General features: G+C 32.7%; 1 protein-coding gene across 2 annotated transcripts in view; it reads right to left on the bottom strand.

Annotated features, from left to right (window-relative positions):
- Positions 1 to 14,743, bottom strand: part of ZFC3H1 (zinc finger C3H1-type containing) — a 50,749-nt gene that overhangs the window by 19,312 nt on the left and 16,694 nt on the right. Inside the window, exons 4-19 of one of the 2 annotated variants that reach the window (XM_061124516.1) lie at positions 13,752 to 13,947; positions 13,309 to 13,532; positions 11,818 to 11,941; positions 9,906 to 10,003; positions 8,303 to 8,512; positions 7,947 to 8,111; positions 6,598 to 6,735; positions 5,837 to 5,958; positions 5,274 to 5,423; positions 3,723 to 3,897; positions 3,353 to 3,484; positions 2,465 to 3,007; positions 2,270 to 2,379; positions 1,285 to 1,416; positions 1,063 to 1,184; positions 51 to 152 (exon numbers count right to left, since the gene is read on the bottom strand). In XM_061124516.1, coding sequence (XP_060980499.1) covers positions 51 to 152; positions 1,063 to 1,184; positions 1,285 to 1,416; positions 2,270 to 2,379; positions 2,465 to 3,007; positions 3,353 to 3,484; positions 3,723 to 3,897; positions 5,274 to 5,423; positions 5,837 to 5,958; positions 6,598 to 6,735; positions 7,947 to 8,111; positions 8,303 to 8,512; positions 9,906 to 10,003; positions 11,818 to 11,941; positions 13,309 to 13,532; positions 13,752 to 13,947 — 2,743 coding nt within the window. Of the gene's footprint in view, positions 1 to 50; positions 153 to 1,062; positions 1,185 to 1,284; positions 1,417 to 2,269; positions 2,380 to 2,464; positions 3,008 to 3,352; positions 3,485 to 3,722; positions 3,898 to 5,273; positions 5,424 to 5,836; positions 5,959 to 6,597; positions 6,736 to 7,946; positions 8,112 to 8,302; positions 8,513 to 9,905; positions 10,004 to 11,817; positions 11,942 to 13,308; positions 13,533 to 13,751; positions 13,951 to 14,743 lie in introns of both variants that reach the window. The other variant, XM_061124506.1, reaches the window with a different exon arrangement.

The raw sequence follows: 14,743 nt of genomic DNA on the forward strand, positions 1-14,743 counted from the left end.
CTCATAAACTATAAGGTCCTTTTGTGTGAGAGAAAGATATATATACTTACTATGGCCTTTACTTTCATTGATATTGCTCACAAGGAGAACAGCCATCTGGTCCATTGACATTCGATCTTTGTTTACTCCAAAAAGTTTCTCAACATATTTTTCTGAAATTAGAGCAATGTTATCTTCTTAAGAAGTATAAAAAACACAGATTACAGAGATGAGGCTAATTAAAGAGTATGAAGAAAAGAACAGTTTAAAAATTAAAGGTACTAGTCAAAAACATCTATGGCTTCTAAAGGGCAAGGCCTACATTATCTCAACCAAAACAGCAAACCCTACCATATCACGTACCCCAATTTGGGTTGAAAAAAAAGTAAACAACCTAAACAAGTGAAAATTAAGGTCCTTAATTACAAATGATTAAACAGATTGTTTTGTTACAATCACTAAGAATTGTGATTATACTGAATTTAATGAATATCAATTTCCTTACTTCCAAAAGACTTGTAGTTTAAGGTTTAATATTTGGCAGTAAATCTGGGGAAAAGCTTAACAACACTTACACACAATGTCTGGCAGTAATCTACACTTTCTACAATGTCAAACTGTATAAAGTTCTTTTTTACTTCATTGTAGAATTCACCTACAGTCATCTCAACTTCCAATCCCCTCTATTTCTAAAAGGAATAAAAATAGAGTCTTTTTAAATCATCAGTAAAAGTTCTGCAGCCATGTTAGCACACTCTTTTTAAACTGAAACAGTCAGATGAGCTCCGTGAAGAGTTTCCTACAATGATGGAAATGTGCCACATCTGCACTGTCTTACTGGTAAGCTACTGACCACGACTGAGCTCAAGAGTGGCTGCTAAGCACTTGAAATGTGGTCAGAGTGACTGAGGAAGTGAATTTTTATTTTAGTGACTACTGTACTGGACGGAACAGACCTAGATAGGGTGTCACAGATAACTGTACTGAATTTTTATATCTATTTAAAGATACCAACAACTGAGTATAAAACGTTTAAATTGCCTAAATTCAATTTTCACTTGGGAAACAAGAGGTCTTTAAAACCTGCTGCAGCAGCAATTTCTTCATCAGTGCTTCCTTCTGAACAACCAATCAAAGACAGATTATATGACAGAACATCCTGGAATAGCTGTTTTCGGCTAAGTGTATAGTCTTGTGTATGCTGCCTAAAATAACAACACAGAAAAGATAATCATGTATATGTCAAAGCTAATGACCAAGACTGGCTTTTAAATTATAAAATGTTCACAAATATAAACTACTCACCACTGACAATCATCATCATTACACGTTCCTGTTAAATCAAAACGGCAGAAACACTGATCCGGGTCGATCATGTTACTGAATGATACTGAGCTCAGGGGAAGTTTTTCCTTGGTTCGATAGTAGGGACTAAATCTAAAACGAGAGGCACATTACGATGCTCCACAAACAGTCCTCAGAAAATTTTACATTTTTTCATTTTTTTCTTTCTCAAAGTGTCGATACTTTGAGTTTACTATTTATTTAATTACTTAATAGTAAAATTAACTCTAGAAAACAACTAGAATATCAAGTCACAAGGACAAACTACTTCTGCACTCAGGACATAAAATACCTGAAATAGAAAATAAAGAACAAAAATATCCTAGTGTTTTCAAAGTAGTGTTTTCTTACCACATAATAAAATGCTATATAACATTGGTATTTCTTCTACATATTACCAGCCACCCAGAAAACCAAAGAAAAAGTCTATACTACCTGGTAGGTGCTTTGTGATTTTATGATTACATCATACCAATTTAACAGTTTCACAGATTCTAATAAAACCATACCAATTTAACAGTTACACAGCTTCTAAACAGTCTCAAAAAAAATCTGAAAATGTCAAATCAATTTTATGAAAGCTAGCTAATGTATTCCTTAAAGTAACAATAAAATTAAAAAGCAATATTAAAAATTTACATAAGAATCTCTGTTATTTTTCCTAAAATCCTTAACAGATAGTAATTCAGAATTTTCCACAATTCCATCAGTAGCCAGAAATTAGAATTTGATAAGAATTAATAAACCCAAGTCTGAGTTAACTCTTAGTTCCTGTTTGGTTCAAGTCCTACAACAAAGCACCTAAATCTTTTTATCTCCTACAATGAGGAGCTCGTTTTTTCAGTGATTCAACTTTTTTCACTGTCATCAAACATTAAAGATTAAGATATTATTAAGAATAAGGAGCAATCCTGAAACTCAAGCTTACTGAATCTTTCTCCTATACCTGTAAGATTTAAAAACTAGAAGGGGACTATGGTAGGGTCTGAACGGACACGGCTTCACTTCTGTTGTTTTACTCTGTGCTGTCACAAAATCCACATCCACAGAAATCTCCTGCAAAAGAAAATAGCGATTTCAAAAGGCAAATAAGCCTAGGGTGAATTCTAGATTTCATAAAGAATATGAAATGTTCAGTTACCTGACCATGCAAAACCTTGTCTGAAATGCCTGTGGTGGTTTTCAAAATCAGTTGTTTTAAGCTGTCAGCTTTTGAATACAATTTCTGCAATTCACCAATTTTTAACCCTAGAAAAAGTTCTGGTTTTTCTACTGTATTCTTAGTAGGTTTGTTTATACATTCTTTGTTAGGTGTATCAGTGTGCTTAAGGTTAGGTTTAGTAAAAGAATTGGATTCTAAGAAAGATCTTCTTCTTTCTCTGTTTGAACCAGATAGAATCTCATCATCAACATCATTTTCTTCAGTGTCCAGACTTAATTTATCTTGAGTCAGATCATGAAGTGAGGGTTGAGGTAAAGAAAATTCAGGTTCTTCTTCCACAAGTGGAGCAATATTTTGTTGTTCCTTTGCTTTTAGGGCCCTGGCTTCTTTCAGTTTCTGAATTTTCAGGGCATATTCATATTCTAGCTTTTGTAACCGTCTTTTTTCCATAGCAATCAGTTCTGCTGAATGCCTTCTTGGACTTGATATTGGAGAATTGTCCAGTCTCATCATTTTGTTTGGCTGGGGGGAAAATGATATCAATATTTTATATTGCTATGATTTTATAAACAATTTTTGTTAGGATAATTGTGCTATCCCAACAATGCCAATATAATAAAACTAAGTCAATAACAAGAATAAAAGTTTAACAAAAGCCTCCAACAGATTTGCTTGTTAATTTGTGATATATAAAAAACAAAAAATAAGCTTCCAAAAGTGTGGATGTCATTTAAAAACAAAGCTTTAATCTTATTCTCTTTGAATATGCAGGGAAAAATCTTGAATTTTTCATGCATCTCTTATCCCCAAAAGAATTATTAAAATCTTCTCCTTTTCAAACATAAAATATTTCTACCAACAACTTACTCCAAGGCGATCTTGTTCCAGTTTACGTTTTCCTATTTCTTTACTAGCCACTGCCTTTGCCCGAGCAAGTTCTTCTCCATACTTCAGAGTCAAAGCTTTCTTAATTGTAACACGTTGTTGAACTCTGTGAATCTGAAATAAAGGGTAATTCTGAAAATGTAAATCTTAGGAGAGGCAATACCTTCTTAGACATAATAGCTTTAGGGTATTCAACTGAAAATTAAAAATGTGCTAACATTATGCCTCAATGAAGAACAATATATAGGTTATATATTTTGATGGCTTGGTTTATGGTTTTATTAAAAATTTGGCCCATAAAAATGTGTAGTAAACATGAGACTACAATATTTAAATTAAAAAAGAACACTACCTGTTCCTGAAGCTTCTTCAAAAACATTCTGTTGACACTCAGAATTTTCTCTGTTGCCTGAAGCTGCTCTGTAAGTTTTGTAATTTTTGTTTCAGCATTTCGAACAGATTCTTTCTTCTTAGCTTCTTGCTGTACTAGATTCTTTAAAACAGATTCATCTTTCATCAAGAGAATCCTAATTGGGAAATAACAAAATTATTAATGTTTTTCTAAACTAGTAGTGGACTAACATCATCAGAATAAAAAACGTATAAAGTAATAGCTCATTTTTATTTATTTTTTTTTAATAGCTCATTTTTAAAATTATGTTCATGATACAGAGAGGTAAATATTTAAAAGGATAAATATTTTCATATTCCTCAATCACACAAGTATTCAGATACACACTGTTAAATTTTATGAAAGCAACTAAAGGTTAATCTTTTCCTGGCTCCACCACTTGGTTTGTGGGATCTTAGTTCCACATCCACAGCAGGTATTGAACCTAGGCCCTCTGGAATGAAAGCACAGAGTTCTAACCACTGGACAACCAGGGAATTTACAAGTCTGAGTAATGTGAATTATAGCTGAAAAGCTATCAACAGTAAATTTCAACTTAGCCCTAAATAACTCCTGAAAAACCAGGACTTAAAGACAGAAAATCCTTATGTTGGTTTCATTTATAATGTTCATTTATAATGTTTATTAAACACACAAATAAACATCTAATAAACATAAACAAGCACATTTAATTAACTTACAACTATGAACTTAAGAAGTATAAATCAGGACAGAAAGACAAATTTATGGATACAGATTTCCATCTTTTCAACTACTGAATATTATGGCTAAAAAAAAAAAGCATCTTTCCCAGAAAGATACTATATTTCAAACAGTCACAACAACTGAATGAATCATAAAGAGGATGGGGACTAGAAAGACAATTTTTAAAAATCTTTTCATTTGTTATGAAAGTTATTAAAGAAACAAAAGCTAAATGAATTTAATTTCCTTTAAAATATACATACCATACCATTTCCTTAGAGATTTATGGTCACCACCGTATTTCATCTATAAACCTTAATACATCTTAGTGTTACTGCATATAATACTCGGGATATGTCTTAAGGTTATTGCATATCATAGTTTTTATAATAACACAATATTTGACCATGTGTCTTACTGAACACACTAAGTATAATGACTTATTCCGAACAATTAAGTCTATCTTTAACAATAAAAATATGCTTCCAATAAAGGTATTTCTAAAAACGTGCCAGAGGTTTTAAAGAAAATTCCAAATCAAAGAGTTTCATTTTAGCAATGAATAGGCCATACATAAATCTAAAGAAAACTATTTTGAAGTCTTGGTATTTTTGTTTAAATATTAATACTGTTATTTTATGTACTGTAAATGGACAATTCCACAAAATTATAGCCTCTCTAGGTCTACCATGTATGAAAGGATTAGTAATCATACAGTGTACTTATTATTGACACACAGCACAAAAATGCATCCTTCTAATATAGAACATTTTGATACATGCAGTATAACCAGATAATGAGACTCACCTATGTTTTTTAAGCTTTGCTTCTGCATCTGTAACCTGCTTAGTAACCAATGCTATCCTGCCAATTCCGTCAATTTCTACATCAGAGTTTGCTGGGGATGATGAGCTTGTCTTCAGTTGATCTGATTTGATCAAACGCTGTTTCTCACGACTAAAATAATCAATAAAGGTTGATAAATTATTCCCTGAAAAACTGAAATTATTTTTTAAAGATGTAATCTTTTTCATAAAATAAAGTAAAAATATTAAGTGACTAACACTGACTAATAACAATGATGACCAATGTGCATGACCCAAGCTGGCATCCAAAGCTGATGGTGCAGTTCTCCTTGTAACAGCATTTATCTATTTCTAGGCTGTCTGTATCTCAGTGCATTACTGACTGCATCCAAGTTTATAGATGATCATCTGGCTCCCCCTTCTATGCAACTTATAAAAACATTAACTCTTCATCTTGGATAATAACAGCATCATCTTCATTTCCCAATGCCAATAAACTCTATCCAGATTAAGTGTTGCAAATAGCACACACCTTTAAAGCAAACTACAAAAAATGCTCCTTACTTGGCAATCTCTTCCTTTAACAATCGATACTCAATCTTCTTTTCTTCAGGCAGAGCTTCAGGTGTTCGCATGGGATCATTCTCTTTTTCAGATTTTGGAGGTACTTTCGGTTTTGAAGCTTGCTAGAAAACATGTGAAGTCAACCAGATCAAAAACTTTCATAACCTCAACTTAGACCTATATTTTACATTATCCGGTACACATCTATATATTTAAAAATAAATATCTTGATCATTATTTTCTATTCCTTTAAAAGAAACAATCCTGGCCTTTAACCACCAATTAACTGTACAATCCACTAAGCAGTCAAGACCTATGGTTTAAAAATAACTGAACTATTTCATATCTAAACAAATGCTGCAAATACAAATAGGGACAAAAGTTGTACTTAGATCACACACTTCAGTAAAACTATTTTCTGGTAATATAGCATAATCGCAAACCAATAAATTACCTTAGTACAGAGGACAATTATCCACACTATTTTACTATTTTGAAAGAAGGATTAGTCTGGAGACAAAAGGGGTTTTTAAATAGTTAAATCTTGAATAAATGAAAATAAATAAATAAATAAATAGTTAAATCTATCTTAATTTATACACACTTCATAATATAAACTCAGTGATACAAGTACAAAAAATATATCATAAATTCAATATATTAAAAAATCTAAACCTCCAAGGTCTAGTTTTCAGGAAAAACAAGCAAATTTTAGTAATTGTCAATAAACCTTTCCATCTTTCATTACTGCACTTAATTACCTCAGCAGTTCGTCTTGCTTCTTTAATCATAGACTCCAATCCACCAAAAACACTATTAGTTGACTTGGACGCCTCTCCATCAGATTCACTATCATCAGAATCATTTAGTGTTACAACCACTGATTTATGCTTTGGAAGCTGCAAAGCCAATATATTTGTTATTCTTGACAACAAATGCATCACTATCCTTTTCTTAGCTCTACCACAATTAGCTTCACGACACTGAACAAGTCACTTTACCTGTATGAATTTAAATTCATAAAAATAATAGGTTTCAAGCAGTCTATGGTTCCTTCTGTTTATACTGCATTAATTGACCAACTTTGTCCCACTCCACAGATACACAAAAACATAAGATTCTATATTTTACTGATATACCAAAAACTTAAAATATTCTATATTCTATATACTAAAATGAAATATTCTAGATACTATCATCATCTTCTTCATTAAGTTTTATTTTAACCAACTTTCTATAAAGAAACATAATGCAATCTAGACTAACCTTTCAAAGTCAGAAAAAATGTAATTCCATATTATTACTAATAAAACTTTATGGCTTTCATGTGTATATAGAGGATATACAGAGGATATGTTACCTAACAGAGGCAAGATTTCAACTTGGCTTTGCTTCATTTATTTTATGCATGCATGCATACTAAGTCACTTCAGTCGTGTCCGACTCTGTGCGACCCCATGGACAGCAGCCCACCAGGCTCCTCTGTCCACGGGATTCTCTAGGCAAGAAGACTGGAGTGGATTGCCATTTCCTTCTCCACATTTATTTCAAAGTCATTAGAAAACAAAGTAGAAAGAAACTGTCATTTCAATCTCCTTAACAAACAGTGAAAAACATTATAAAGTCTTTCATTATAGTACAGTCATTAACTGCAAAAACATAAGCAAAGATAGGAAAAACAATATATATATAAAATTTGCTGAAACTGACTCTAGAATAGATGAAAAATCTAAAAGGACCAACTTATATAAAACAAAAGTTGAGGAAATGACAGGGGAAAGAATACCCCTCAGATGAAAATAATGCTTTCTCAAAAATATTATCATAAACTCTACCAATTTTCAAGTGAAAAACTGCTCCCATTTCACTTTGGGAGGGGGGATCGGGATGGGGAATACATGTAAATCCATGGCTGATTCATGTCAATATATGACAAAAACCACTACAATATTATAAAGTAATTAGCCTCCAACTAATAAAAATAAATGAAAAAAAAAATAAATATGTTTGTATATAATAAACTAGAGGCAGGGAACAGGACAGCAAAACTGCATACAAATTTCTCACAAGATATTTAAGTAAGAGTAGGGACTAATTATTTTGTTTTTACCGAGATCACAGTTCGTGGAAGACGAGGTCCTCTGTGAAACTTTGGGTTTTGTATCCTAGGCTGAGAGACTGTATTAATACTGACTATGGACAGATTGCTTCTTGGCATAGGCTGTGAACTGTTCAGAACTGGAGGTGAAGGTGGGTCACTATTACTGGATGTTTCCTAAAGAAGGAAGAGACAGATGTTAAGCAATTTTAAATGAAATTCCTGTCATCTTTAAAAGTACTGAGCAAATTAGTTAACAGACTTATCCCTACTTTACTGAAAAGCCCAAAAAATCCCAAACTAGCAGAGTAGTCCTACCTAAAACTAAGCTCAACAGCACCACCTAGAGGTTCAGGTACCTAAATTACCTCTGGCTTGAAAGCTCTTTTATTTGCTAGAGATTTAAGTAGCTCTTCTCGAAGCAGCATTTCCTCCTCTTCTTCCTCATCTGCAAAAGGTGGTTTTGGAGGTTGTTCTGGATCTTCAGGTGGAAGAGGTGGCAAAGGCGGTAGAGGAGGTAGAGGTTCAAGAGAAACACACAAGCCTTCCACATAAGGCTGGCTCAAAGGCGGTACAGACTAGTTAATATAAAAAAAAAAGAAACAATAGTTACCATGCAAAGTTTACTCATTCCAAGCATTTATCGCTACAGCAATATCAAATTAGAAAAAGGTAAACATCAGGTTACTACTTTACTGTAAAAATAAGTGAACTAAGTATACTGGAAATCTCAAAACTAACCCAAATTCAATATTCAGCCAAGAAAAAGTATAATTTTTACAAAAAGTTAAAATCAACTGTAATTTATGAACTTCATGATAGAGAAATCAAATTTTACAGGATCTATCTCTCTAGATGACTACCTGAAAACAAACAGATATTTAACTAAAAATCAAAAATTAGGAACCAAAGGGATTCTGGATGGGAACAGTCTAGAGTATATCAAGAATTAAATGTGAGAAATCACCACCACTACCCTCATAAAATCCATGTGAAATGGCTTCTTAAAGAGCATCTGTAAAGATAGTTCACTTTACCCAAATCCCTGCATTTGCACACATTTTTGCTTCAAAGACCTTCCAATATTTCTCTTGGCACTTAAAACAATTCAAGGAAGAAAAACAAATGTTTCTTTCTCACTCTCTACTCTAATATTCCCCTCATCTTAAACTTCCCAGGAGGACGCCAGGTGTCTGCCTAGGAACTGTGAAATGGCAAATCTCCTACTAACCCCTTAAGACAGAGCCAGTGTGAGCTCCTGGTTGTCTCAATCCAGAGAAAACTTACAAATCACTTTGTGAGTCCCCCACTGCCTTTTCTCTTTTTTTAACAGGGGACTGGCAGTTCTTTCAAAAGTAGGCTGAAAAGAAATCAACGTTTCTTTAACCAGTCAATGCTTTTCCTTTACTGAATTTTCAAATTAAAAACAACTATATAATCAAAAGACGAGAAAGGAAAAAGTTTCCAGAAGCACCTTAAATGCACTTAAATCCCAACTACCCTCTAAAAAAATCCAAAATAATAGATAATTCTTATTCTGCTTAAGAATACATTTTCTGGGGACTTCCCTGGTGGTCTAGTGGCTAAGACTCTGTGCTCCCAATGCAGGGGGCCAGGGTTCAATCCCTGGTCAGGGAACTTGAGCCCACATGCTGCAGCTAAGGCCGGGAACAGCCAAATAAATAAAAAAAAAAAAAAAAAAGAATACATTTTCTGAGGAGCAAAAAGAAAGAAACATGCTAAGTATTGAAAGAAAGTCCAACATGAGACTAAAAATTAGGTATGAAAAAATCTACCAGATTGATAGCCTGCCAATAACTAATATACCATAGATTTCATAGCTATTAATTCTGGAAAGCAGACTTTATGCTCTCAAACCTAATTATTAACTACATGCCAGCTTTTCAAAACAAATTAGAAAAGACACAAGGCAACCAAACTTTCTTAGAAATCATACCAATCCTCACTTACAGAAACCTGAGGTGGTGGAGGCAAAGAAATAGATGGTGCTGGAGAAAAATACCCCAATGAACATTCAGAGAAGAATGGTGGTTGCACTGGTGAAGGAGCTGTTAAGAAAAATTTTTATAGGAGTTTAATAACATATATTCAACAGGAATAAATTAAATTTATAATATTTTTAAAGACATACAACTACATCTAAGTAAAGTACAAGCGAGATTGTATTAATCTCCAATAAAATACTTAACCTCCATGAGACTACCTCTGCCTATTTATAATTGCTCTTATATCACTATAAAGTTAGCCATCCACTTAAGCTGATATTTAGTCCCTTGAAAACTTTTCTATCTTGTTCTACTTTTCACCTACTTGTGGTAAAAGGGAATAAAGCAGGAAAGGCTTTTATTGCTTTTTGGAAAAAAACATACTTTTTAAGAAATAAAACAAAAATTTCCCCTGAATCTGCCAAAGTATCATAACCAAAGGAAACAGTGATGCCGAGACTCCATCCCTCCCTCAATGTGCAGAAAAGTGAAGAAACAGACTATTTAAACTGGAGAGAAAGCAAACAGGACTAGGAATGAAAAGAATTACCTATGCATTTAACCATTAAAGTATACATTTTTTTTCAAATTTAGTAATTCTGAAATAGTTACTGATGCATCTCAATTAAATTGTTAGCACTTTTTCCTTGGTAGCAGATAAAAATAACTGCTTATTTGACCTTCAGTGGTTTCTTTAGACTCACTGAAATCAGACAGATTTGAAGATTACTCTTGCTACCTCTAAACCATATAACCTTAGGGAAACTTAATATTTCTTCTTTGTCCCAGTTGTCTTTCAAGTCAATGAGTATTAACCACATGACTTATATGGAGCTGATAGATGCCATTTGATTATATTTTTTATATTATTTTTTTACAAAATTCTTCTAAAGGGTAAATCATAAAACTATTATAGAGTAATAATAATGTCAATATTTGAGAACTACAATGAATCATTTCCAAGAACTTAGAAATAATCAAAGGCTGACCAAAGAGAATTATGACATGAAAATACAAGATTATTAAATATGAACCTAAACATTATAACTTGAAAATGAGCTTTTGCTAAACATTACCAAATCATATAGATTCTGCCTTCTCTCTAGACACACTAAAGTGAAATTCTAGTTTCATCTGGTCTCACAATACAACCAGTGGAAGAAAAACACTAACCATATGACCTTGCAAGTAAGTATTCTAGTTTCTAGAACACTAACAGCATTTTGTTGTCTGCCCCATTCTTATCTGTTTTAATTAGTAAGAGGATAGCTTTAATTAGTAAGAGGATAGGTCTCTCACAGTCCATTACTCCTGAAAATTAACTAAAGCAAGTCTCTAACTCTCAGGGATGGCCACATCCTGAAATGTGCACTCTAACAGAGGTATAGCCCTAACAATTATAATCAGCTGATCCTAAGGCACCACTAGTATCCCTTTCCATCTCTCTACTCCTACAAAGTACCATCAGCAGAAGGAGAAAAGAAGCCTGAACAAAAGAAAGATCCCTTTTTTTTTTTGACTAAAATGAAGAATGCCTTAGACATAAAGATACTTAAGATTTCTTTGTTCGTTTGTTTTTTAAAGCAGTGTTCTCACCTTTCCCACAATATTCACTTCTTAGATCAAACAGTTAACAGCAGAATACTGCCTTTTTTATTAAAATACTATACAGAAAGAAATACAAGAAAATAAAGGTTAATACTACAGTTTGAGGTTTGCTTTTGAAGTATTTAAACACCAAATAATGTCTTTGGTTGTACAACCTACCAGCAAATTTTACTTTCATTACACATTTCTTTCAATGTTTTGGGTAGCTTCTTGACCATTTTCTACTTAATAATTGTGAATGCACAAATGTTTTAAGTTTTAGCTCATACCTGGAGAATTGGTTTCACTATCTGTATCCATAGCAACTTCTTCATAGTTATCATATTGATAAATGCCGCCTCCACTATCAGTAGCTTGCTTATCTAAGGATCGTCTCAGGTCAGGATCTGAAGACTAATTATACAAGATTTATTTTTAGTTTCACAGCATTTTCTGTCTCAGTCTACTCTTAGGCTCGAAATTATAAAACAATTAACAGTAATCTTTTACATAGAACAGTATCAAAAATCATGATGATCCACTTAGAACTATCACATCTGATTTGGGAAATTCAATATACATGATAGGTACATTGTGGCAGACATTTTATAACTGTCAGACAGAAAATGAAGCTAGAAAGTACTACATGTACAGATGAAATCCCCCAGTGAACTGAGTCACTAAATAATCAGCTATTCCTCTAGAAAGTAAGATGACACCAAGATCAGAAATACTAATGGCCTCTCTCTGCAAATTAAGAAATCAGAGAAATGAATTCAAGTTTTTTTTTTAATTCAAGTTTTATGTTATTAAGTTTTATTTAGAATATTGCCCGAATAATCCATTAACATTTCAGTTATGAATAAATTAATGATAACTGAAAACTAAAAACTCTTGGTCATATGCTTATATGCTGTTTTCTTTTTTTTCACTTCTTACAATCTCCACTGAGAGACAGTTTATAAGAAATTAAAAATTACCAAAACCTATCCAAATGAATACAAGTAATATATAATACTTTTCTATAGAAAGATTTCATCAAAGTACTTTTTGGAAGCTCAGAGTATGAATACTTATAAATTCCTTACTTAAATCTAACCCTTGACTCCCTACAATTAAAGAGCTCTTACTCTTTAATATCCCTCTATTCTTTAATATCAATAATACACTTCCAAGTATAGTCTCAAAGCTTAGAATTCTGAAATTTGTCACTGCTAATAGCACCAGATCAATATTCAATCTCCAGTTTACTTCCTGACATGAGCCATAAAAGGCAACGACTCATCCAGTCATTATCAATGACTTATACATAACAAAGGTTCACAAATGCTTGATAAATAAAGCAGCTACATGCACTAAGGCTATTATGATATGATGATTTAACTTTCTTAAAAATAGTCTGTATCAACTAATTATGATACATTTCTAATTCTACATCACTAAACAATGGAAAACTAAAAGGGAATAGTAATTTTAAGAATAAGTCCTCATTGCAACTCAGGAATCCTTCTTTCTTCTAAATAGAAAAGGACACAAAAGCCAAAGAGAGGCTTTTCTAATCATAATTTTAGTCTATTTCTTCTATTTCTAGCATCTGTAACTATAAAAACAATTCATTCTCAATTATAACCTACCTTCCCTTCTTCCCAAAGCAATATCTATAACGAGCTCTATCAAACAAAATAACTTAATACATTTTCCTAGTTGACTGAATTTATGAGCTAATACAAGGATACTCAAACTTGAGTAATACTTTGATTTTGTATTTTTGAACTCCTTACTTTACTCCTTGATCTCCTCTTTCCACCAACCAATTTCATAAATCGATTGTACTGTTCTTCCTGATTTGAGAGATCTCGAATTTTTCTGATTTCTTCTTCTCTTTTCCTTCTCTCTTCTTCTTCAGCTTGCTTACGCTGATCCTCTTCTTTCTGTCTTTCCTGTTCTTTTTGCTGTTGTAGCTTCTTCCATGCCTTTGTTTGCTGCTTCCTCAATGCTTGTTTAGCTTTAAAAAATACAGAAACATCAGAATCTATTAGAGTTAGAATTTTCAAGAAGAGAAAACAAAGCGTTCATAATTATTTTAATCATTAAGTTCTGTTTATACAGGACTGTCCTTTTTCAGGGCCCTATATAATTTCCCAACTTAAAACTTTCTGAATTAAAATCTAGAAACTATACTGATATAGGAAATCAATTAAAAGAGTTTAATAGAAATGATCACCTGTAGTGCTAACTTTTTTGGCCGAATGCGTTTTTGTACTGGTTTTAACTTTTTGCTGTACAGTTTTCGTCTTAGTCAACTTTTCTTTACTTTCTTTCATCACCTGCTGTTCTTTCTGCTGCCATTTTTTACTGGCTGACTGAAGAGCCAAAAGACGAAGTTGCAGTTCAGATAACTCCTCTTCATCTTCACCAAGCTTCTTTAACAAAAGAAATAGTTGCCATTTAAAAATTCTATTATTTGACTTTAGACATATTACCAAATCAAAGCTGCTACAAGATCAGAATTTAAAGTTAGTTTTAAGACAAATACTTAAATGGTAAATACAAATAAAACAAGGAAACTGAATAAGTTACCATAGCCCTATACACTGATCTTCAGTTTGTATCTAACTCAGTTCCTATAATACAAACTGAACATCAGTCTGTAGAGGGTATATGTATACATGAGAAGGGTTAGAGGGGGAGGGTACAACTGACGAAAAAAAAGTTTGAGACTGGCATTTAACTGCTTCCCAAACGAGAGTAGAAATCTGACGGCAGTGAATGCAAGAAGAAATCAACCCAGGGGAGGTAATGACCAAAGAACAAAGTGGTCCCATAATCATGGGTGTTTACTAGCCTTACAAGTACTACACAGAACAGGCACAATGAAATGTCAAGATTCAAACTTGCAAACTTTTAAAAATATATTTTATAATTCTTCAAATCAGTTTTGAAGGAAAAAATATAAAGATTTGCTTACACTTGAGCATTCCATGTTCTAAAGGTACAGATATTTATCTGGTATCAACAATATTTTTAACACCCAAGACTTCTTCAGGGAAGCTAAAACAGGGACACAGTTTAGGAATAAACGTTTGAGAACTTTTTTCCAATTGAAATAACCTTTATTTTTTCACTGTTTTTTTTAGTTAATTTTAAAAATTATCTATTCTGTACATTTTAGCTAAAATGTAACAGAAAATGTAGGGCGACCTAAGCAAAAGTGTG

Source organism: Dama dama, chromosome 3, assembly GCF_033118175.1.
Source record: "Dama dama isolate Ldn47 chromosome 3, ASM3311817v1, whole genome shotgun sequence".
Taxonomy (NCBI): Eukaryota; Metazoa; Chordata; class Mammalia; order Artiodactyla; family Cervidae; genus Dama; species Dama dama.